The sequence below is a fragment of the Saccoglossus kowalevskii genome, chromosome 11 (genome assembly GCF_978046115.1).
Source record: "Saccoglossus kowalevskii chromosome 11, keSacKowa6.1, whole genome shotgun sequence".
Taxonomy (NCBI): Eukaryota; Metazoa; Hemichordata; class Enteropneusta; family Harrimaniidae; genus Saccoglossus; species Saccoglossus kowalevskii.
Window position 1 is genome coordinate 15,144,044 of NC_140651.1, and position 25,271 is coordinate 15,169,314.

General features: G+C 35.9%; 2 protein-coding genes across 2 annotated transcripts in view; one reads left to right on the forward strand and one right to left on the reverse strand.

The window, feature by feature from the left end:
* LOC100373244 (SWI/SNF-related matrix-associated actin-dependent regulator of chromatin subfamily A containing DEAD/H box 1-like) overlaps positions 1-1,044 on the reverse strand; it is a 30,560-nt gene extending 29,516 nt beyond the window's left edge. Inside the window, exon 1 of the mRNA XM_085504907.1 lies at positions 961-1,044. The gene's annotated coding sequence lies outside the window, so the exon portion shown is untranslated. The remainder of the gene's footprint in view (positions 1-960) is intronic.
* On the forward strand, positions 3-23,328 carry LOC102805718 (isoleucine--tRNA ligase, mitochondrial-like). Its single transcript, XM_085504909.1, has 23 exons — positions 3-269; positions 1,795-1,917; positions 2,590-2,749; positions 3,603-3,675; positions 4,011-4,089; positions 4,484-4,533; positions 5,245-5,354; positions 5,759-5,965; positions 6,625-6,794; positions 6,999-7,089; positions 8,105-8,256; positions 9,896-10,056; positions 10,721-10,823; positions 12,084-12,177; positions 12,331-12,439; positions 18,013-18,115; positions 18,357-18,482; positions 20,150-20,281; positions 20,875-20,981; positions 21,472-21,617; positions 21,756-21,946; positions 22,163-22,301; positions 22,781-23,328. The coding sequence occupies exons 1-23, from the start codon at positions 99-101 to the stop codon at positions 22,927-22,929; spliced, it is 2,946 nt and encodes a 981-aa protein (XP_085361035.1). The 5' UTR covers positions 3-98; the 3' UTR covers positions 22,930-23,328.
* The last annotated feature ends 1,943 nt before the right edge of the window (positions 23,329-25,271 follow it).

Genomic DNA, 25,271 nt, shown 5'->3' on the forward strand with positions numbered 1-25,271 from the left:
TGGCGGCCCCCTTAGTTTTAAACGAAACATGCATTGATCAGATCGCATCTTTGTTTGTCCGTCACTATGCAAGTTTTGTGTTACGTAATTACTAATCCATGGGAACAATGAGGTTACATATATGCAAGAATTGCCTTGAAGGCATTATTGGAACGAATAAGTCAGTGTTTAGGTTTTATTCTCAGAAAAAGTACAGCGCCACTTTAAACTTGCCTAAAACTACTTTCGAGGTATGGGGTGCTGGAAAGCGAGAGACAGACATTCAGAAGGTAAGCAAGGTCAACACATTTGAATGAATGCTACAAGCCGGACAATTGTAAAAAAAAAGTCGCAAAAAGTCGCAGACGCAGTTAAGGGATTGGCAAATAGAAACTCGGGGGGGGGGGGGGGGTTGCATAACAAAATCTACTGATAAAAAGTGGAAAAATAAATCCTGCTTCTAGATTTCAAATGGGTAATCTTCGACTCTTGTTAAAATGGGGGAACCCTGGTTGTCATGTGTTGAAGCATTCACATCTACAGTGATATTTTCAAATTATGGTTCCAGGTGTCAGGTCAGTGGGAATCAGTTATAACCCAACAGAAAAATAAATAATGGTAGTATTGTTCATAATGGCAGACGACTGATATGAATGTGATGAAGTTTCTACAGAAAAATAAATGAAAAAATTAATCGCACACACAACTGTACAGCCATTATCATATCAGTGTAAACAAAATATTAAAATAAAATTTAGATTTTGTTTTAAATCACTGATTTCATACTTCAACTCATTAAAGTTTGGGAAGTTCCCAACTTTGAACAGTCAAGGTCAACCAGGAGATTATAGATGTAAGATTTCCAAATTCTTTACTTTTCAGGTTCAAACTAGAGAGACTCTGGGTTGTGTTATATAGAAAATTTGGATCATTAAGCTTAAAACTAAACCCAAGTAACAAAAAGTGTTCCATTAGTTTTACCTGTCTAAACTTGTGACTTTCCATGGCATGTCTTACTTTAGCAGTGAAGTGACCGTTTATCAGTGAGTTAGGTAGGCTGAATGATATGCAAATATCGCACCTGGGATACTCATTGCTGTCAATTGTCCAGTGACCTTTTAGCATTACTATAAGAGAATGCCTTGTTAACAATATGTTTAGGTGTTACATAACCATGTAACTAGTTATGTCATACTAGTTAAAGTACTAACTGTGTATTTTAAATGCATTCCAGATGGATATTTTGCATATGTTCTATTCAGGTTGATCTAATTTGATAGCAATTAGCATAAGTCAGATCACTTACTGTAAAAGCATTTATTTTCACTGGTATATAATTTCATTGTGTTTATATTCTATCATATTTACTGAGTTTTTAATAAATTCATGAATTTTCCATTGAAATAACAAGCTACGATAATATTTTATTAAATTTCAATGTATTATTATTATTTTTTAAATATTTTTGTGTTAGGCAATAGTTCCAGACATTTAATTTAACTTCAATAACTGCATCATCGATGGGTGCTGTATGGTAAGGATACAGAATAGAAAAATCAAACAAAAAATGTCAATGTCAATGTTGTCTCTCCTGGCTTTGTTAATGTCCAATTTGCAAGTACAAGTTTTGACATATAGGGCTGTTAACATATCCCATATTGGGACAAAGTTACAGAGCTGTGTGACCACCTTATCATAATGACTTCATGGAAATTTAATGCACTATTCTGTTGTCAACGCTGTGTAGCGTGACCAATGTTTCTCAAGAACCTTTGCCAGTAGCTCTGGCACTCACATATTTTTTTTTTTTCACAGACATGCGGTTTTGCCGAGTTATATTCCTGGCAAAGGCAACAAGCAAGGGATAAAGAATTCTGCCTGCATGATGGCCCACCTTACGCCAATGGGGATCCTCATATAGGCCATGCTGTCAATAAAGTGAGAACCACTGCAAAGTGCTTGTGAAATACTGCCACCAGTGGCAACTTTTTGATAATATTTCTCCTTTTGTTTATTGAGGGGACTCACTGGCTTCTTGTGTGGTGTACATTTTTGAAAGTCACAAATTTTTCATTTCGTTGCAAAAATATTTGTTTGAGGTGTTAAAAAAATATTCAATTAATTTTTGAAAGTACATGTATTTGTTTCTAAAGGAATGAATCATTCAACCTGTCAGAGAAAATTGTAGATTTCATTTTTCAATATTTCTCATAACTGAAGTTTGAATAGTACTAAAATATACACAATTAACTTGATGTATTTTTGTATGAGAGGATACCATAAAGTATGCACAAAGAAAGTATAGCGCGAGTATTAACTGACATGCAACAGAGGTCAATCGGACCGCGTATATTTTCATTTGGAACCTTTCAGTAACTAGAAATCACACATGCATGTATGATAATTCATCATATTCAAAATTCACAGTCATAATCAACTTTTCTTTGACGAAGACTACACAGACAGTGTAGCTACAAATACAGTTTAAACAAGATGTTGTTTATTTCACCTGAAAAGTCCACTACATCATTAATTCAACGAATTACTATCAACTGTTGTTATATACCTGTAGTAATAATGGCGATCAGTGAATAAGATAATTATTTTCAGATTTTGAAAGACATATTAAATCGCTACAAACTATTACGAGGATTCAAAGTGCACTATGTACCGGGATGGGATTGTCATGGTCTTCCAATCGAATTAAAAGCATTGTCGGAGAAAAAAGAAGACTTCAAACAATTATCTCCCATGGAAATCAGAAAAAAAGGTAACAGCATTATAGTACACCTTCCCAGTGAATATCATTCTACCTTCCCAAATTTTTCTGCACCTTTTTTTTTATATTCATCAATATTTCTAGAAATGAATCCTAATTTTGGAGCCAACAGACAAAATTTGAGTCAATTTTCAGTTTTTACTAAAAAAAAAATTGGCTATTTTTGTTCGAGGAAAAGGAAAGTGCAGACTATAAACATGACTATTTGTGATGAAAAGAGAAACTGGTGGTGAGGTTAAACTATAAAAAGATTGACTTCATACTGCAAAGATTTAAGATTTTCTTTGTGAATTAATTTCTGTGCCAAGCTAAAATAAGGTTGAACCAAATTTGACATTTTTGTGGAAACATGGTCATTTTTGTAGCCCAATAGTTTAAAAATAGATGTGAGAAGTGTCTTAGTCATTGAAGTGCACCCTCGTCATTGAAGGTATTTGTCTGATTTAGACATTGATATCTAAATAATACAAATCAGTGTACTGTGAATTAATTTGCTGTGGTATGTCTCAAATTCTCTTACAATTATTTACTGGGGTATTTCTCAATTTCCAGTCATGCTTCTATTAATTATTGAAATGCCAAAGTCAACTCGTCACCTTTCTAACAACAACTGCATCTTTTTCACTAATTGTTTTCATAATTTTGATCAAGACCTTTGCCAATAAGGATTGATTTCCATTTGGTCTAAAAGTAACGAAAAAAAATTTATTGAAAAAAAAAATTTGCAAAATGATCACTAAAAGGGATTTGAACTATCATTCCAGTTCACGAGGTGAAACCAAAATGCTGTAAGTGAAAAGTTTGTTGATAAAGATTGTCTTCTTGTATTTTATGTGCTTTTCAGCCTTCAAATATGCCCAGAAATCTATCAAGCGGCAACAAGATGCATTCAGGAGATGGGGTGTAATGGCTGACTGGTAAGTATCCTTGTAATACATATATTTAACAGATTAGTTTTACTCGCACGTTATTCAATTTTCAGCTTCAAAATATGTTATCACCCGGCAGCTAGATGCCTTCAATAGATGGTGTGTAATGCTATGGCTGACCGGTAGTTATAACTAAGATGCTAATATATAATTGTGAATAATATAAGTATGAAAAATAACGTATTTAATTTGGATAAAAAAAATTGTGAGGTGTGTTATTTTTTGCCTCTTTTTTTGGTCAAATTTTGCACAAGTGAATTGGTCACCTTAAAGGAAAAGGTGTGAAATAGTGAAACTGATAGTCACTTTATTCTCCTTAACAGGGACAACCATTGTTACTTTACATTTAACAAAGAATATGAAGCTTCTCAGCTGGAATTGTTTTATCAAATGTATGAGAAGGTTAGACCCATTCTTTTTTTATCAATCTTAACTTTTGAATGATTAATTTAATCACTTATTCAATTCAACTTATTCATTCATTCATTCATTCATTCATTCATTCATTCATTCATTCATTCATTCATCCATCCATCCATCATCCATCCATCCATCATCCATCATCCATCCATCCATCCATCATTCATTCATTCATTCATTCATTCATTCATTCATTCATTCATTCATTCATTCATTCATTCATTCATTCATTCATTCATTCATTCATCTATTCTAAACATTCCTTTACAATATTCTTCATATATGTATATTATCTGTAGTGTACCATTATGCAGCCCCTATAACATATAAATTTTATTAACATGAATGTAAAGATTATTTTGTTTGTTGTTCATAGGGATATGTGTACAGGGATTTAAAGCCTGTTAACTGGTCTCCTTCTTCCAGGTAAGATTTTGTTTATGTATTGTTCATTATAATATTTTATAAGTAATCTTCAAAAGAGGTCATTACATGCAGTATAACTAGACCATGATTAATATTTTGCGATTTATTAATATTTAATCCACGTTTATGTAGCTTACAGTTATTGAAAGGAGTAATGTATGGAACAGTTTGTATAACCTGCACATTATTTTACCGACTTTAACCCTAAATATGCAAACTGTTGTATTAAGTTACAGTTGAATTGTTATCTCTAGATTGCTACCTTGAAAATTCAATTCAGTCAAACTCAATTAAAATGTAACCCTACATAAAATTGCAATTTAGTTTAGTTTAATTAAATTGCATTCCTATATGGGATTGCAATTAAATTTAAAATTGCCAATCTCAAATTGTTGTGGTGACCTTATTGTGACATGCTTTTTATTAGGAATATACACTTGTGTACACTTTTTATGAACAATTTTATGAAAAATTTGTTGAAAAAGATAGTTCACAGTACTGTATATATGTCTGAGTATGATCATTATCCTTTCATTGTCATGAAAACTTTTAAATAACATTTTCTGTATACATTCATCTGAATCAAGTTACTTTTTATGTATGCAGAAAGTTAAGACTGATATCAGGAATTCTGTTCTCACCAGAGCAGTGCATACCAATATATATGTGTCATTGAATGGATATTTCTTGTTTTTATTCTTTTTTTAATAGGACTGCATTGGCAGAGGCTGAATTAGAATACAATTCCAAACACATATCACCATCTTTGTATGTTAAATTTCCAGTCAAGAGACTGCCAAATGAGATACAGTCTATAATAGGTAATTCTATATTTTGAGGGTCTATGTGGTTCTTATAGTTCGTGTTTACCCTTTGAATGTCAAAGTAAATTTTGCTACAAAATAAGCAATATACCGGTAATGTTCACTATTATATTTTTTCATAAACTTTGATAAAAATCTGTTTCCATGCAAAAATTATTAATTATTTTGGTATAAAATCAATCAACATTTTCTGGTCAGCATGCACACCATCAAAAGAAGTGCAGTTACAGCGCCCTCTGTTAACGAATTGATTAAACCTGCAATATTTCTGCACAGTAAAACATTTTAATGAAAAAAACAAAAAAAACATCTTACTGTCCATTTAAAAAAAAAATGTGACCAACAATATTTTTTTTTTTGAGGTCTAATCATCCAAATTGTTTGTATTTATTGATTTCCAGGTAGTGATGTATCGTTATTTTGTCTGGTGTGGACAACTACGCCATGGACACTGCCCGCTAATGAAGCTATATGTTACATGCCTAATAAGGAATACTGTCTTGTTGTAAACTCAAATAACCATGAATGGTATTTACTGGCAGCTGAACGTCTGGAAGAAATATCACAGATATTTGGTGTTAGTCTGGAAGTCAAATATACTCTCAGTGGTGAGTGGTAGCAAAGTTTTTAGTTCTCTAGTTGCATCTTGGTATCCATACGTAGACTACAAGACATCTTGGTATCCATCTGTGCATGTATATTTCCATGGCAATGCACTGAATCCATGGAAACAGCCAATCACCCTTGATCGACCTATATCTTGAACATGCCTTTGTCAATTACATTCAGACTTCACACATCCATACTACATAATATTATACATTTAATATGGCCGAATGGCATCAATTTTGTTTGAATGCGGTTCTAGATCCATATTTCTGACATACTTTGACTAATTATGTTCAAATTTTATATATTCATTATACATCATTTCATAGATATACAGATGTATTCAAAGTGGCCATTTTGTTTTAATTATTGCTGTTTCAGAGCAATATATCTCAATATGGACAAGTACTTATTAGTTGATCAGATAGAAGATGACTGAATGTCAATTATTTTAATGTTAAAAAAATTATCATAATCAAGCATCAGCTTCTGGATCAATATCGCTAACATGTTGATGTTCCAACCATATTACTATTAACAAAACTATGTATAATTAACAGGGACTATGCCATGCATGGCTTGTGACTGTCCGAAAAAGGCATACTAATTACACAGACCCATTCAACGCTTACATACATTCATTTATTATTATTCAAAGGAAGCGATCTTGAGGGTACACTTTGTTGCCATCCATTTTTGAATGAGAAGACGTCACCACTGTTGCCAGCTAATCATGTCAAGATGGGGGTGGGCACTGGTTTGGTACACACAGCACCAGCACATGGTGCAGAAGACTATGTAGTGGGAGTGGAACACAATCTATCATTGGTAAGTGATATGCCATTCTGCCTGCACTGATGGTATATATACTTGTCATATCAAATACCATGTGTATCTTTATCACTTTTAAAAAAAGGTTGTCTGGTCTGGTGGTGCAGTTAGCTGTTTGATAAGATTGTCACCAATATTAGTACCCTTGTAATCACTGCAAAACATTGTTTTTAATGCAAGATAGATTGTTTTGTTTTTCAGAAATGCATGGTAGATGAAGATGGTCTTTATACAGAGGATGTTGGCGAGATTTTAAAGTTCAAAAATGTTCTCACAGAAGCTAATGACATTGGTAAGTTGATTTGTAATCAAGTCTGCACACAGTGATAAATAAACTTTAATGTTGTATTGCCTTGATTCAATATAACCCTGTTGTCTGGACTTGAGAACAGTTGTGACCACAGAGGACGCTGTAATCCTAATGATAATAATTATAAAAATACAACATGCAAGACAAATACAATATATTGACCAAGAGTCCCAAGACGTCAGGATGTGTTATTTATTCCTTATCTGACATTGATACTCAAATACTCCAATTATAACAGTGTGGGGAATTGAAAGTTTTATGAAATTCAGAACTAAATTGTAATACAATTCCTGATGCAATGTTATAAATTCACATTAACATTTAAACTCATTCAATGTGATAGTGTAACATAAGAGAAATCGTATGATTTGATATAACCTACACAGTGGAGTGGGCAACTCGTGGTTGTTGTTAGTGATATTTTATACAAATCATGGCAAACCAACTTTATTGATGAGCAATGAGCCACAGTTCCAGGATTCCAGGTCCCGCAAATTTGCCAAAAGCTGGGCGACGATTCTTGTGGAAGGCAGTAGAAAAGTTCATCAACTGTTCTCACCTTCAGACACACTTCAACCATTCAATAAGGTTACTTGCCGCTGCTCTGCCGCTGCTCTGACGCTCAGTGCCTCCCGCAATACAGTCATTCATTATTTCAGGCAGAAATTTTGGTGGTTTTTGAGCGTCTGGGTAAGAATTTCAATTGCACTTAAGCAGGTCTCAGCCTCTTCATATTGATGACGTGTTGGGTACAGCTATGTAATTGTGAAATATGAAATAAAATACCCAATCAGACATATCAAAAGGCCTAATAAACTCTAAATATGGGACAAAATGTTTCAGGAGAAAACAAAAGTAATAAATTGACATATCGAAATAGATGCAGCTCAACTAAAAATTTAATATAGCATCTGCATTTCATCTTGAAACTACATGTAATATTCATAGATAATATTATAATATGAGAGTCACACATATGTATGTTTACTTATTTTAGTAATCAAGTTATTGGAGAATGCGGGTAATATTGGTCACCTTGGACAATATGAGCATGCTTATCCCTATGACTGGAGAACAAAGAAGCCTATTATAATCAGAGCTAGTACTCAGTGGTTTATCAACACTGCTGCATTGAAGAAGAATGCCATGGTGAGTCATGAGCAAGTTAGGATGAGGAATTACTAACAATAATAATCCAGGTAGCACAGTATATCGACAAGTGCTTTGAAATTAGACAACAAATTTTGGATTAATTGAAGGAGTTGTTTTATTATTTTTTTTATCCATTAATATACTGTTTTTGTAGATTAGTTTATTTTTTTTATTACTTCCTTATTAGTGTATTAATACTGTATTCTTTTACTAATAATCTGTAACCATTTCCACTCTCTCCGGGGAGTGAGTAAGTGTTAATAAATAAATAAATAACAGAACAGATGGACATGACAAGACAGCAATGGTAAACTAACAGACATGACAGGTAGACAAGATATTACTGATGGACAAAACAAAATATGCCTAGTTGACAGGACTAACAGACATGTCATATGAACAAGAAATAACACTATAGGTGGACAAGACAATATATTACTGATGGATGGGAATAATGGACAGGACAGGTGGACAAAGCAATAAATTACTGGTGGACAAGACAAGAAATTACTAGTGCACAACACAAAACAATATATTACTGATGGGCAGGACTATCAGATAGGACAGGTGAACAAGACACGACATTATTGGTGGACAAGACATTGGTGATGGACAAGACAATACATTACTGATAGACAAGATTAACAGATAGGGCAGGTGGACAGAGCAAAACATTACTGGTGGGCAAGACAATACATTACTGATGGACAGGACTAACAGACAGGCCAGGTAGCCAAAGCATGACATTACAGGTGGACAAGACAAAACATTATTGGTGGACAAGACTAACAGACAGAATAGGCAAAGAAAACAAGACATTACTAGTAGACTGAATAGGTGGATATCCCATGATGAACAGAACAGGACTAATAGACAGGTCACTACTGGTGGACTAGACTGGTGAACAAGACTAGTCAACAAGATATTTTGGTCAGACGGGACATTACTGATGAAAACGACACATACAATAATTACAAATCAACATGGGGTTACATATGTACCATATTATTGCTTACACAATCATATATTAAATAAAATTATGGAGTGCTGAATGTGGCACATTTACTGATATAACACAATATAAGTATTTTAATGAATGATACTTACATGTATGTGTAAATGTTGTGATTGTTGATGTACTGTAGAATACTTTATTTTCGCTTGGAATTTATTTTCGCTATTTTCGCTGAAGGGATGATTCCGTGAAAATAAAATCCAGCGAATATACTTTTTTTCCTATATTTCACATTAAACTCATGAAAAATCAGTGAAAAGAAATTCCAAGCAAACCGCCCCAAAAGCCTTTTCAGCGAAAATTAATTCCAGCGAAAATAAAGTATTCCACAGTAATTTAATTGTTAATTAAATGCGATTATTTAAATGCAATTATAGTTTAATTATACCGCAAAAAATGATCACTTGTACATAACAGATACAGAAGTGAGAGTAAATTATGAACATAAAATATAAATAACAGTGTTATTTTAAATATAAATATTCCCTCATCTTTCATTGAACACTTTCTCAATGTATATTGCGAAGTGGCTTGTATGATAATAACAAAATAAAATTAAGACACTTGTATCACACAGTAGTAATTCTTTCAAATATTGTTGTTTTAATTATCATCTCTTAGGATTGTATAGACAGTGTTTCCGTTCTACCAAAGCATGCAAGTAACAGTATGAAAACAGCTTTGTCTGGCAGAACGTACTGGTGTATATCAAGACAGCGAGTCTGGGGTGTTCCATTACCTGTATTCTATGATACAGTGACGCATGAACCACTCATGACAAGGTTTGTAGTTTACGCTGAAGTTGTGTCTGTTATGAGTAATGTTAGCTGTCATATATCAGTTGCTAAGGTAACAAATATTGAAATACAGCATGTAACTGCTGGTTTCTTGACTGATGATGATGAAAAAACAAAATTAATGGACAGGACATTATTGATGGACTTGACAATATGTTACTGATTACTAGGACTACACTGTCGGACAGGACTCACCTTCTTCCCCTAACACTATTAGTAGTACAGGACATATTTTTAATGATCCCATAGACAATACATGCATCTGTTTTCTACCACATAGTTCGTGTAAATCTGTATCAGTGGACAGTTAGTATTAAACAACAGCAGTAATCTTCTTCTCTATGTAAGGCCAGAAAAAAAAAATTCTCTGTTTCTCGTTTCATAGAAATTTTAAAATGAGGCGGCGAGGCGATTTTTTTTTTTTTTGAATACTGAGCTAAAATCGGGGAAATTTGAGACAAGTGCATGTACAAGCGCATTTTGGAATGCTTTAGAAGTTAAAAAAAAACGTCCGAGGTGCATAGTTCAAAATGATGCGTGCGGAAACGAGAAACAGATATATTTTTTTTCTCAGCCTAATTACTCCAAATTCCAATGAGTTTAGTTAAATTTTACACAAAACTTTATTTCTTAACTTTTGTGTATATAGACAAACAGTGGCCCATATCACAAACTTGGTCAGGAAACATGGAACTGACTGCTGGTGGACACTGCCAATAGAACAGTTACTGCCAACTAGTTTGCTTTCGGAGGTAAGCATTCATTTCTGTGTATGTTTGCATGTAGATATGAACAATACATTATATTTCATGACAGTGCATTACTATTGACATTTCAAGTGTCAGATTGCATCCTGGAACATTTGCCCTGTATTCTGTGTGGGTTTGGGTAAACCCTTTTGATTTATTCAATAGTTTTTTAATATTTACATTAAACAGACATGCTTCTTTTCCAGCCCAAAATGGATAATCTTTGAATATTTATCAGCACTTAGATTCTCATATACGTTGTTTAAAATTAAAATGCAGTAGCAGGAGTGATATTCAAAAAATTAGCATATCGAAACATTTCCGAAGCATATGATGATTCAGTCATATCTTGGACATGTCTGGGCTGATCACATTCAAACTTTGCAAATATATCATATGTCTTGGACCACATATGCTTGTCTATTTGTTTCATGATGAAATTCGAGATGGCCAAATGACGGCCATTGTTGTACTAAAAATTCAACAATTCTGTCACAGAACTGGATCTTGGTTGTGTGTGGATGAATTTCGTTCAAGTTTAGTAGACATTATGGGCATTGATGCACGTTATTTTGATTGTTTTAATGAATGCTGCTCTAGGGCCATATATTTGACAAGCATTGACCAATCTTTTTCAAACTTTATATAAATGTCATACATCTTGTCTCACATATTTACATATTATTGTTTGATGGTTTTTTTATTTTAATGTTGACAATTTTTTTAAATGAAGCATTTTGCCATTCCAGAACAGGATGTAGATGTAGGTCATGTATAGACAGATTTTGTCCAAAGATTGGATTGCTTCATTTGCTTTTCAAATTGGATTCAAAATGGCTGACTGGTGACCGTTTTGTTTTAATGAATGCTGTTTTGATGCAATTTATCTGACATGCCTTGACCCATCAAACATACATTTGACATTATGGGGACTTGACGCACATCATCTCTGACAACATTGATCACAATTAAACTTCACAACTACATTTTTCATCATGCTATTGAACTAACTGGGGATCTGTCATGCCATGTCAATTTATTTTGAATTTGGTTTCACAACATAATTAACTCTAAACTGGTGCAATGATCTTTTTTGAAGTTGACCTTGTTGAAAATAAAATGTTGGTTGAAGGGTAAATACTCGACATTTATCCTCCTTTCACTTCTGTAGTTTTGTTAAATAGAAAAAAGTGACTATATATCATCGTTATATGTAGTATGCTCTATTCGTTGTGCATGACTTTCAGATATTTTTACTTTCAGTGTGGTGTAAATCCTAGCAGGCAATTCTATCGTGGTGAAGATATTCTGGATATCTGGTTTGATAGCGGGTCGTCATGGTCTCATGTATTAAAAGGTACTATTTTTGTTATCGGTGTATTACACTGTAAAGTTTTTTTGAGGTAAAACTACTCATAAATGTGTTTTGATCATTTCAACTAGTTGATCATTTCAATTAATTACCATATCATTTGCTATGTACAACATGTATGTATTAATCATTTTACAGATACTGGAGGAATAGCTGATGTCTACTGGGAAGGAGAAGATCAATATGGTGCTTGGTTTCAGACATCATTGTTAACAAGTGTTGCAATCAATAATAGAGCTCCATACAGGTACAGATTGTTTTACTAAAACTGTGAATGGTAATTGTTGTGATACTCAAAATAGCATACATTTTTGCATTCTGGCAGATATTAAAAAAGTTGAACCACAAGGGTATCTGGAAACAATGTGAGGTGAAAGGGTGTCAAACCACAAGGATGTCTGGAAACAATGTGAGGTGAAAGAGTGTCAAACCACAAGGATATCTGGAAACAATGTGAGGTGAAAGGGTGTCAAACCACAAGGGTATCTGGAAACAATGTGAGGTGAAAGGGTGTCAAACCACAAGGGTATCTGGAAACAATGTGAGGTGAAAGGGTGTCAAACCACAAGGATGTCTGGAAACAATGTGAGGTGAAAGGGTGTCAAACCACAAGGATATCTGGAAACAATGTGAGGTGAAAGGGTGTCAAACCACAAGGGTATCTGGAAACAATGTGAGGTGAAAGGGTGTCAAACCACAAGGGTATCTGGAAACAATGTGAGGTGAAAGGGTGTCAAACCACAAGGATATCTGGAAACAATGTGAGGTGAAAGGGTGTCAAACCACAAGGATATCTGGAAACAATGTGAGGTGAAAGGGTGTCAAACCACAAGGGTATCTGGAAACAATGTGAGGTGAAAGGGTGTCAAACCACAAGGATATCTGGAAACAATGTGAGGTGAAAGGGTGTCAAACCACAAGGATATCTGGAAACAATGTGAGGTGAAAGGGAGTCAAACCACAAGGATATCTGGAATCAATGTGAGGTGAAAGGGTGTCAAACCACAAGGATATCTGGAAACAATGTGAGGTGTGAGGTGAAAGGGTGTCAAACCACAAGGGTATCTGGGAACAGTGTGAGGTGAAAGGGTGTCAAACCACAAGGGTATCTGGAAACAATGTGAGGTGAAAGGGTGTCAAACCACAAAGATATCTGGAAACAATGTGAGGTGAAAGGGAGTCAAACCACAAGGGTATCTGGGAACAGTGTGAGGTGAAAGGGTGTCAAACCACAAGGATATCTGAAAACAATGTGAGGTGAAAGGGTGTCAAACCACAAGGGTATCTGGAAACAATGTGAGGTGAAAGGGTGTCAAACCACAAAGATATCTGGAAACAATGTGAGGTGAAAGGGTGTCAAACCACAAGGGTATCTGGAAACAATGTGAGATGAAAGGGAGTCAAACCACAAGGGTATCTGGAAACAATGTGAGGTGAAAGGGAGTCAAACCACAAGGGTATCTGGAAACAATGTGAGGTGAAAGGGTGTCAAACCACAAGGATATCTGGAAACAATGTGAGGTGAAAGGGAGTCAAACCACAAGGATATCTGGAATCAATGTGAGGTGAAAGGGTGTCAAACCATAAGGATATCTGGAAACAATGTGAGGTGTGAGGTGAAAGGGTGTCAAACCACAAGGGTATCTGGGAACAGTGTGAGGTGAAAGGGTGTCAAACCACAAGGGTATCTGGAAACAATGTGAGGTGAAAGGGTGTCAAACCACAAAGATATCTGGAAACAATGTGAGGTGAAAGGGAGTCAAACCACAAGGGTATCTGGAAACAATGTGAGGTGAAAGGGTGTCAAACCACAAGGATATCTGGAAACAATGTGAGGTGAAAGGGAGTCATACCACAAGGATATCTGGAATCAATGTGAGGTGAAAGGGTGTCAAACCACAAGGATATCTGGAAACAATGTGAGGTGAAAGGGTGTCAAACCACAAGGGTATCTAGAAACAATGTGAGGTGAAAGGGTGTCAAACCACAAAGATATCTGGAAACAATGTGAGGTGAAAGGGAGTCAAACCACAAGGGTATCTGGAAACAATGCGAGGTGAAAGGGAGTCAAACCACAAGGGTATCTGGAAACAATGTGAGGTGAAAGGGTGTCAAACCACAAGGATATCTGGAAACAATGTGAGGTGAAAGGGTGTCAAACCACAAGGATATCTGGAAACAATGTGAGGTGAAAGGGAGTCAAACCACAAGGGTATCTGGGAACAGTGTGGGGTGAAAGGGTGTCAAACCACAAGGATATCTGGAAACAATGTGAGGTGAAAGGGTGTCAAACCACAAGGGTATCTGGAAACAATGTGAGGTGAAAGGGTGTCAAACCACAAAGATATCTGGAAACAATGTGAGGTGAAAGGGTGTCAAACCACAAGGGTATCTGGAAACAATGTGAGATGAAAGGGAGTCAAACCACAAGGGTATCTGGAAACAATGTGAGGTGAAAGGGTGTCAAACCACAAGGATATCTGGAAACAATGTGAGGTGAAAGGGAGTCAAACCACAAGGATATCTGGAATCAATGTGAGGTGAAAGGGTGTCAAACCACAAGGATATCTGGAAACAATGTGAGGTGTGAGGTGAAAGGGTGTCAAACCACAAGGGTATCTGGGAACAGTGTGAGGTGAAAGGGTGTCAAACCACAAGGGTATCTGGAAACAATGTGAGGTGAAAGGGTGTCAAACCACAAAGATATCTGGAAACAATGTGAGGTGAAAGGATGTCAAACCACAAGGGTATCTGGGAACAGTGTGAGGTGAAAGGGTGTCAAACCACAAGGATATCTGAAAACAATGTGAGGTGAAAGGGTGTCAAACCACAAGGGTATCTGGAAACAATGTGAGGTGAAAGGGTGTCAAACCACAAAGATATCTGGAAACAATGTGAGGTGAAAGGGTGTCAAACCACAAGGGTATCTGGAAACAATGTGAGATGAAAGGGAGTCAAACCACAAGGGTATCTGGAAACAATGTGAGGTGAAAGGGAGTCAAACCACAAGGGTATCTGGAAACAATGTGAGGTGAAAGGGTGTCAAACCACAAGGATATCTGGAAACAATGTGAGGTGAAAGGGAGTCAAACCACAAGGATATCTGGAATCAATGTGAGGTGAAAGGGTGTCAAACCATAAGGATATCTGGAAACAATGTGAAGTGTGAGGTGAAAGGGTGTCAAACCACAAGGGTATCTGGAAACAATGTGAGGTGAAAGGGTGTCAAACCACAAAGATATCTGGAAACAATGTGAGGTGAAAGGGAGTCAAACCACAAAGATATCTGGAAACAATGTGAGGTGAAAGGGAGTCAAACCACAAGGGTATCTGGAAACAATGTGAGGTGAAAGGGTGTCAAACCACAAGGATATCTGGAAACAATGTGAGGTGAAAGGGAGTCATACCACAAGGATATCTGGAATCAATGTGAGGTGAAAGGGTGTCAAACCACAAGGATATCTGGAAACAATGTGAGGTGAAAGGGTGTCAAACCACAAGGGTATCTAGAAACAATGTGAGGTGAAAGGGTGTCAAACCACAAAGATATCTGGAAACAATGTGAGGTGAAAGGGAGTCAAACCACAAGGGTATCTGGAAACAATGCGAGGTGAAAGGGAGTCAAACCACAAGGGTATCTGGAAACAATGTGAGGTGAAAGGGTGTCAAACCACAAGGATATCTGGAAACAATGTGAGGTGAAAGGGTGTCAAACCACAAGGATATCTGGAAACAATGTGAGGTGAAAGGGAGTCAAACCACAAGGGTATCTGGGAACAGTGTGGGGTGAAAGGGTGTCAAACCACAAGGATATCTGGAAACAATGTGAGGTGAAAGGGTGTCAAACCACAAGGGTATCTGGAAACAATGTGAGGTGAAAGGGTGTCAAACCACAAAGATATCTGGAAACAATGTGAGGTGAAAGGGTGTCAAACCACAAGGGTATCTGGAAACAATGTGAGATGAAAGGGAGTCAAACCACAAGGGTATCTGGAAACAATGTGAGGTGAAAGAGTGTCAAACCACAAGGATATCTGGAATCAATGTGAGGTGAAAGGGTGTCAAACCACAAGGATATCTGGAAACAATGTGAGGTGAAAGGGAGTCATACCACAAGGATATCTGGAATCAATGTGAGGTGAAAGGGTGTCAAACCACAAGGATATCTGGAAACAATGTGAGGTGAAAGGGTGTCAAACCACAAGGGTATCTAGAAACAATGTGAGGTGAAAGGGTGTCAAACCACAAAGATATCTGGAAACAATGTGAGGTGAAAGGGAGTCAAACCACAAGGGTATCTGGAAACAATGCGAGGTGAAAGGGAGTCAAACCACAAGGGTATCTGGAAACAATGTGAGGTGAAAGGGTGTCAAACCACAAGGATATCTGGAAACAATGTGAGGTGAAAGGGTGTCAAACCACAAGGATATCTGGAAACAATGTGAGGTGAAAGGGAGTCAAACCACAAGGGTATCTGGGAACAGTGTGGGGTGAAAGGGTGTCAAACCACAAGGATATCTGGAAACAATGTGAGGTGAAAGGGTGTCAAACCACAAGGGTATCTGGAAACAATGTGAGGTGAAAGGGTGTCAAACCACAAAGATATCTGGAAACAATGTGAGGTGAAAGGGTGTCAAACCACAAGGGTATCTGGAAACAATGTGAGATGAAAGGGAGTCAAACCACAAGGGTATCTGGAAACAATGTGAGGTGAAAGAGTGTCAAACCACAAGGATATCTGGAATCAATGTGAGGTGAAAGGGTGTCAAACCACAAGGATATCTGGAAACAATGTGAGGTGTGAGGTGAAAGGGTGTCAAACCACAAGGGTATCTGGGAACAGTGTGAGGTGAAAGGGTGTCAAACCACAAGGGTATCTGGAAACAATGTGAGGTGAAAGGGTGTCAAACCACAAAGATATCTGGAAACAATGTGAGGTGAAAGGGAGTCAAACCACAAGGGTATCTGGGAACAGTGTGAGGTGAAAGGGTGTCAAACCACAAGGATATCTGGAAACAATGTGAGGTGAAAGGGTGTCAAACCACAAGGGTATCTGGAAACAATGTGAGGTGAAAGGGTGTCAAACCACAAAGATATCTGGAAACAATGTGAGGTGAAAGGGAGTCAAACCACAAGGGTATCTGGAAACAATGCGAGGTGAAAAGGAGTCAAACCACAAGGGTATCTGGAAACAATGTGAGGTGAAAGGATGTCAAACCACAAGGATATCTGGAAACAATGTGAGGTGAAAGGGTGTCAAACCACAAGGATATCTGGAAACAATGTGAGGTGAAAGGGAGTCAAACCACAAGGGTATCTGGAAACAATGTGAGGTGAAAGGGTGTCAAACCACAAGGATATCTGGAAACAATGTGAGGTGAAAGGGTGTCAAACCACAAGGATATCTGGAAACAATGTGAGGTGAAAGGGTGTTAAACCACAAGGGTATCTGGAAACAATGTGAGGTGAAAGGGTGTCAAACCACAAGGATATCTGGAAACAATGTGAGGTGAAAGGGAGTCAAACCACAAGGGTATCTGGAAACAATGTGAGGTGAAAGGGTGTCAAACCACAAGGATATCTGGGAACAGTGTGAGGTGAAAGGGTGTCAAACCACAAGGGTATCTGGAAACAATGTGAGGTGAAAGGGTGTCAAACCACAAAGATATCTGGAAACAATGTGAGGTGAAAGGGTGTCAAACCACAAGGATATCTGGAAACAATGTGAGGTGAAATGGTGTCAAACCACAATGGTATCTGGAAACAGTGTGCTGTAATGACATATATTTGTTTTTAAAGTTGAGTGTTTGTTTTCAACAGAAATCTGTATGTTCATGGATTTACTTTGGATGCTGAAGGAAGGAAAATGTCTAAATCATTGGGAAATGTGATTGATCCAAGTATCATTATCGATGGTGGAAAGGTAAAGAGATGTTTCAAGATAATACACTAATCATGATTTGTAAACATAACACTTCACTGAAAGTTTAAGAAATGTAATCTTGAGTCATGACCATGCTTTTTCATTAGTAGCTGGCAACTGGAGAAATTTCAACTTGTAATGTAATGATAAATATGAAAAGTATATCTATACTCCCAATACTTTCCTCAGAATTACAGTTTCTGTAATAGTGAAGGAATTTAAGTTTTATCTTTTGTCACAGAACAAGAAGAAGGAGCCTACCTTTGGTGCTGATGTCCTTAGATGGAAAATTGCTGAGTCTAATGTTTTGGGAAGAATTTTTATTGGTCCAGACCATTTTGGCATGGCAAGTCAACATATATTTAAGGTAAATTGACATTTAGGAATATAACGCCAGGGATGACCAGTCAATACAGAAAATACACATACATTGACTATTCACATAAAGCTATTCACCATACCACTATTTACCACAGAGGCCATGGAATGGGATTGCTTTGATTCCCAACCTGAATTCTTTGATGCCTTTCAGAAGAATCAAATATTTCTTGCACAAATTTTGTCAATGAGAGAGAGAATAATAACTATTATCTCCCTGATTATTACTGTGATATTCATTCGTATTATTGATTCAATATTATTCAATTGTGATTCAGTGCTTTCTTGATCTTCTTATATTGTTATTGTGATTATTCAATTTAATCGTCTTTATTAGTCCCCGTTCGGACGCAGTCCGAAAACGGGGACTTATGTTTTGACCTCCGTGTGTGCGTGCATGCGTGCGTGCGTGCGTGCGTCTGTGCATGGGTCCGGACCTGTATCTTAGAAATGCCTGGACCAATCACAATTAAACTTACATACATCATACATGATATTATACATATGCACATCAATTTGTTTCACGATCTGATTCAAGATGGCCGAATGGCGGCCATTTTTGTGCTAAAAATCATCAAAATCAAGCATTTCTTGGCTGTTTACAGATGGATTTTGTTCAAACTTGGTATATACATTAGACATTATAGGACCTTGATGCACATCATATTTTTTCACGATCTGATTCAAGATGGCCGAATGGCGGCCATTTTTGTGCTAAAAAATCATCAAAATCAAGCATTTCTCGGCTGTTTACACATGGATTTTGTTCAAACTTGGTATATACATTAGACGTTATGGGACCTTGATGCAAATAATTTTGTTTTTCAGATAAGATTCAAAATGGCCGACTGGTGGCCATTTTGTTTTAATGAATGTGGCTCTTGTGCCATATCTCTGACTTGCTGTCACTGATTATATTCAAATTTTAAATATTCATTATACATGATGTCATAGATAGACAGATATAATGGTTTGACAATCCTATTCAAAATGGCCAAATGGTGGCCATTTTTGTGCTAAAAAATCATCAAATATCAAGAATTTCTGGCATTTATAGATGGATTTTGTTCAAACTTGGTACATATATTAGACATTACAGGTTAAGATTGGGGTTCTAGAGCATGCTTTGACTGATTATACTCAAATTTTCTATATTCGTTATACATCATGTTATATATACATGGCTGATTTTGAATGCTGTTCCAGAGCAATATCTCTCAATATGGACAAGTACTTTTTTGACGATCAGATACAAACATCAATCATTTCAATGTTAAAAAATCATATTCCTGACATGGTTATATTCCAGCTATATTACTATAAACAAAACTATATATCTTAAATTTGATAACTAACGGGGACTGTGCCATGCATGGCTTGTTAAATGTTTAACTTAAAGAGAACTAGCACGCTATTTCAATGTTATTATCTTATTTACCAATCATACCTCATAGCACTATGAACCAATCAGCACCAAGCCTGCTAAAATTTGTTAGGGTGGCTGATCCTAACAAGGCTATAAAAGGCAGTTTATTGATATTGTTTATTTGTTTCCTGAACTTCAGGCTCGTTAGGATTGAAATAAGTGTTCTCATTTCCATTCCCCCCACAATTTTAATCTTAAGACAATTTTTGTATTTTTAATTCTCATTTCAGCTTCGTAACACATTACGATATTGTCTTGGTAATCTGTATGACTATAATCATAACTCTGATGAAGTTGACTTTGATAAACTTCGATTCATTGATAAGTATATGCTGCATCATCTTTATGAATATGGACAACAGGTTAGTATACAAGCACAAATGTGGCATGACAACATGAGGTGTACATTACACTGTTGAAGAATTTAATGATTACATTATATTATTATACATCTGTCACCACAACGCCATAAGTTACAGCATGCCATAATTTTGTGGTATTTTACAGGGTATTTTCATTCTACCATATTAGGAAATGCAAATTCCAAATATGGAATAATTACGAGCGTAAGTGTCCTCTGATAATAAAAACAAACATGACTGCGACCAGAGTTTGACTGGACTCCACACAAAGAAGTTCACTGATTCTGTTCTAAAGTTTTTGTATTTCGGCATTCCCATGGTGTATCCTTGGAAGGAAAAGATGTATAATAATAATGTTATTATGAGAATACCTCTAAGTATGCACTCCGACAGTACTCGTGCATACTTTGAGGTATCCTCGTAATAACCTCATAGTATACTAATTTGTATAATTCTTAATATGAGTAATACTTTCAAATATATGATGTTTAATATTTCATCAAAGAATATCGTATTCAAATGGTTCAAAATTTGGGTTTGTGTTGTGCATGTTAGTTCGTTTGTAGCATCACCATTTCCTTTCTTGTCTGCAGGTTGCTAGAGCATATGAAGATGTAGATTTTGGTAGAGTGACTACTGCAGCGATGGCTCTGATACATAATAGGATATCAACATTTTATTTTGACACAGTCAAGGATAGGTGAAAGCCATTGAATATAATATGATAATCACACTAAATATAAGACAGTTTGCTAATCATGCAACTTTTCTAGATGGGGGAAATGCCATGATAACATAAAACAAATTGTCGTTTTTGAAGAAATTTTAAACTTGGTGACCCAAATTTGCTATAAGGAAAATTAAATTATTGTTTTTACTTCAGACTAAATCATTGTAAGGCAATGTTCTGGACCAGGCAATGGTACATTATTTTCAGTTTTGAGTTGAAACACTGATTTGCATAGAACAAAACCACCAGTTCTCATGAAACATGAATCTTTGCCTCAAACAGGTGGACGGCAAGGTTGTAATATACTCTTCAATTCTGCAATCATCTCCGATGTGAAAAATATAATAATCATTAAGAAGCATGTATCATTCTCCACTATTTAATAGTATTTTTAATATTTTGGCTAAATTAATTTTTCACAAAATTGATATGTATATACAATCCTTATATTTGTTGACAGACTTTATAATGACAGAGCTAATAGTGTGTGCAGAAGATCATGTCTGACAGTTTTACATCACATGGTTGAGGTGCTAACACGATCATTAGCGCCAATTGTACCTCATTTAGCAGAAGAAACGTTCTTACATAGGGCCAACACATCAGGTGAGGTGATATTGAACCACTTTGAATGTTTCTAAGAAACAATATGTATTCATGTAATTCTGAAAATATTGAATCAGATCCTTTGAGTTGCAAAAGACAATTTGCTGCAAGTTAATTCTTCTTGACTTATTTTTGTAGATTTTGTGAGTGTTTTTAAGACGGGCTGGTTTACATGTCAAACCAACTGGCATCAACCTGATATAGTTGAGGATTGGCAAATTCTTACAAATATTAAAGAAACATTTCTCAATGAAATAGAGCCTGCAAAAAGTCGAGAGTATGACATTGTCCTTTCAACAGATGACAAAGAACTCTTCAATGTACTAAAGGTAAGTTGTAAAAATGCACTTTTTGCAATTAAATATAGATTCGCTGTCGCTGGAGTGGAAAAACAAGACAAATATGTAAATCATTCCTGTTTTTTTCTATAACTTCCATATGGAAAATCATATAGAGAAACTGTTTCTTTCTTTGGCCTGTATTTAAACATGACAAACTGCCTGGAGATGGATGACATATATTTCACTTAGCTCATTTATTTATAGAGATTCCAAATGGATGAAGTATCCAACATATCAGAATTGTGTGAGATAATGACTGCATCATGTTGCACTGTAACAAACAAGCTGACGGCCAGTGACAATGGAGATATGACCAAGTTATATGGGGAGTATATTGGGCAAGGTATGTATAAAAATATATCTTCTATATTCATTGTTATATGTCCGGTGATGAAACAATACAATGTAATATGTTAAAGATATGTATTTTGTATCATTTCGAACCTTATTTGCACTAAATTTAAAGTTCGATATTGAATCGTACCTATATTTTATTTGAAATTGTTTTACTTCAAGAACAACAACAATATAGCATTTGATCGAATTCAACATTCTGTCTTTGTGCATACTTAATTTTTACATGATATCCATGGTTCTTATTTAGTGAATAATATGTGAAATAAAATAAATTGTAATATCATATATGGCAAGTTATGCTATGAAGAAACAAATATTCAAGGCAAGATGAGAACCAATATAAATTTTGAGATTTGAACCAATGCACTCGCTAGGTGCATTTAGCTTGTAGTTCAGATTCATGCATGGAATGCAAGTGGTTTGTGTAATGGTCTGGAATATAATTTGTTTTATATTCTCTTACAGAAAGTGGTGACAAACCAATGAAGTATACAGTAATAATACAACCATCATCTTCAAATAGATGTGAAAGATGTAGAAAACACACTGCCGATGTACAGAGCCAACTATGTCAAAGATGTTCAGATGTTTTATTTGCCAATAGAGAGTCATGATGCTGACATATTGGTCTCCTACTATGTATTGTAGTGGTGGTATAACACTAAATGAAACATAGTTGTTTGTGAATTAACATGGGTTTTCTACGTTTTTCATGTATACAATGTTTTTTGTGTGATCTGAATAAATACAGAATCTATCACATCTTGTCTTTAGAACAAAGAGGCATTGGTTAGGTAACTGGAAAATTATCCCATTATACTTCTTCTCTCATATTGGTTATTGGCAGTTACCATTTCAAATGATTGTATGTATTATGTTGTAATGTAGAACAAAATTGAAGAACAAACAACAGTATCAAATGACGCATCAAAGCTCAAAAAGCAAATATTCGATGTATAGCTGTTTTGAGAATACTTCTTTTTTGTTCAAAACATGAATTTGATCAAATATTATCTGTATAGATTATGTTATTCATTATTATACGTTGCTCTCTCTTATGGCATGTAGGTCAGCAACAAAAACTTTCCATTCTTGTCTGTCTTGGGGCATTTTCTGGATTGATTCCCAGGTCATGTAGAATTTATTCTTTTCATTTTCCACAGTTCAAGTGCCCTTGGGCCAAACCCCACGTTCTTCCCTCTGGAGTCCATGGAAAAGCTGTCCGTGTTATGTCATAAGTATCCTTACTCAAGACATTTCCAATACACCTCCATCTTCTTCTTATTAGTTTTTTATCTTCCGTATTCTCCTGATGACATATATATATAGCTGTTCATTAGATATTCTGTAAAGACATATATGCAAATTATGCGTTTTAAGCTTTTGGAATGCAATCCTGACGTGATTGATTGATTGATTGAGAGTCAACGTTGAGAGTCGTACAATAGGCTAGAGAGGATGCAGCTGGGATATATCCTGGCCTTTCTCCTAACTTTTTATTGCTGGTACCGCTGTACATTACTAAGCATGCTGAATGCAATTCTAATTTTGTTGAGTCTATTTGGGATGTCTTTTCTAGCCCCTCCATCATTCCTAACCGTCCAGTTAGTTAAACTCCCAAGTAAATGAGAGGTCTTCTCCACTTACATGTACAGATAATGGGTTAGAGATATTGAGAGTAATTACTCCTGTCTTCTTGTGATTGATTTTTATGCCAATCTGCTGACAGTACTCATCAAGGTGGAATGTGTTCTTTTGTATGTATTCGTGTGTATAGGATAAATTAGAAATGTCATTAGCATAGTCCACATTTTCCATCGATGAGAAGACAATCCAGAGAAAACGCTTTCCCCTTGTCTCATTCCTGTCTCCATATGGGAGTTGTAAATTACTTTTTCCTACTACACAGGTAAAGTTATTGATAACAAGAACAAGTTTCTCTGGGATACCATATTAACATAGTATATGCCACAGGCTTTCTCTGTGAATTTTATTGAAGGTTTTTCCGAAGTCTACGAAGTTTACATACAATTGTCTGCCATTCAGCGCTCTGCTCAATGATATTTAGCAATGGAAAGATACGGTCAATGCATTCTCTGCCTCTCCTAAACCTTGCTTGTTCTTTTCGGAGAAGATCATTAGCATCACTCATTGATGATTATTTTGGTCACGATCTTGCTCGCTTCTGATCAAAGCGTGATTCTTCTCCTGTTACTGCAATTCCTTAAAGAGCTTTTCTTTGGCACTAATACTACAATACCCTAAGACCAGTAAATAGGTATTTACTGAACCGGTCATTGGTAGCATAGTGGTTGTCGCATCAGACTCATGATCGGTAGACCCAAGTTCAAATCTTACCTTAGGCTGAACATCAAAGGGTCGACCCCTACCCTGGGTGAGTGTCACACGGACTCAATGGGAAGGCCAATTCCACTGGCTGAGATTCATTCACTAACGACACAGCCTTGTCTTGTAGTCCCAAACATGAATATGACTTCTGTGGCAAAATGCACTAGTGTCAGCACTAGTACTTGCAATTTGCACATACAAAAATAAGTCAGGAGAGACAACAGTGACACTCAATGTCCAGAACTGTCGCCTAGCACAAAAACAAAACAAAAAAATATTTACTTACCTGCCCATGTATCTGCAAACAAAAGCTGTAGAACACACAACCAACAAACATTTCTTTATTATAACATGGTTATGAATTCAATTTCTTTTTATTAGAAGCTATTACTAAAATCACATTGTATATACTCTAGGCATAACTTGTTAAATAACTTTTATAGTAACAGTTTGAAGTTGAACATCTTAAATTCACAATACAGTTCACCCGACTTATTAGGACAACATGCTGTAACAACAATGATAACAGATAACAAAAATGGCAACGTTTCCCGAATAACACTATAGCATAGAGCAGGTTGTGCAAGATCACACATTTCGCCTAACT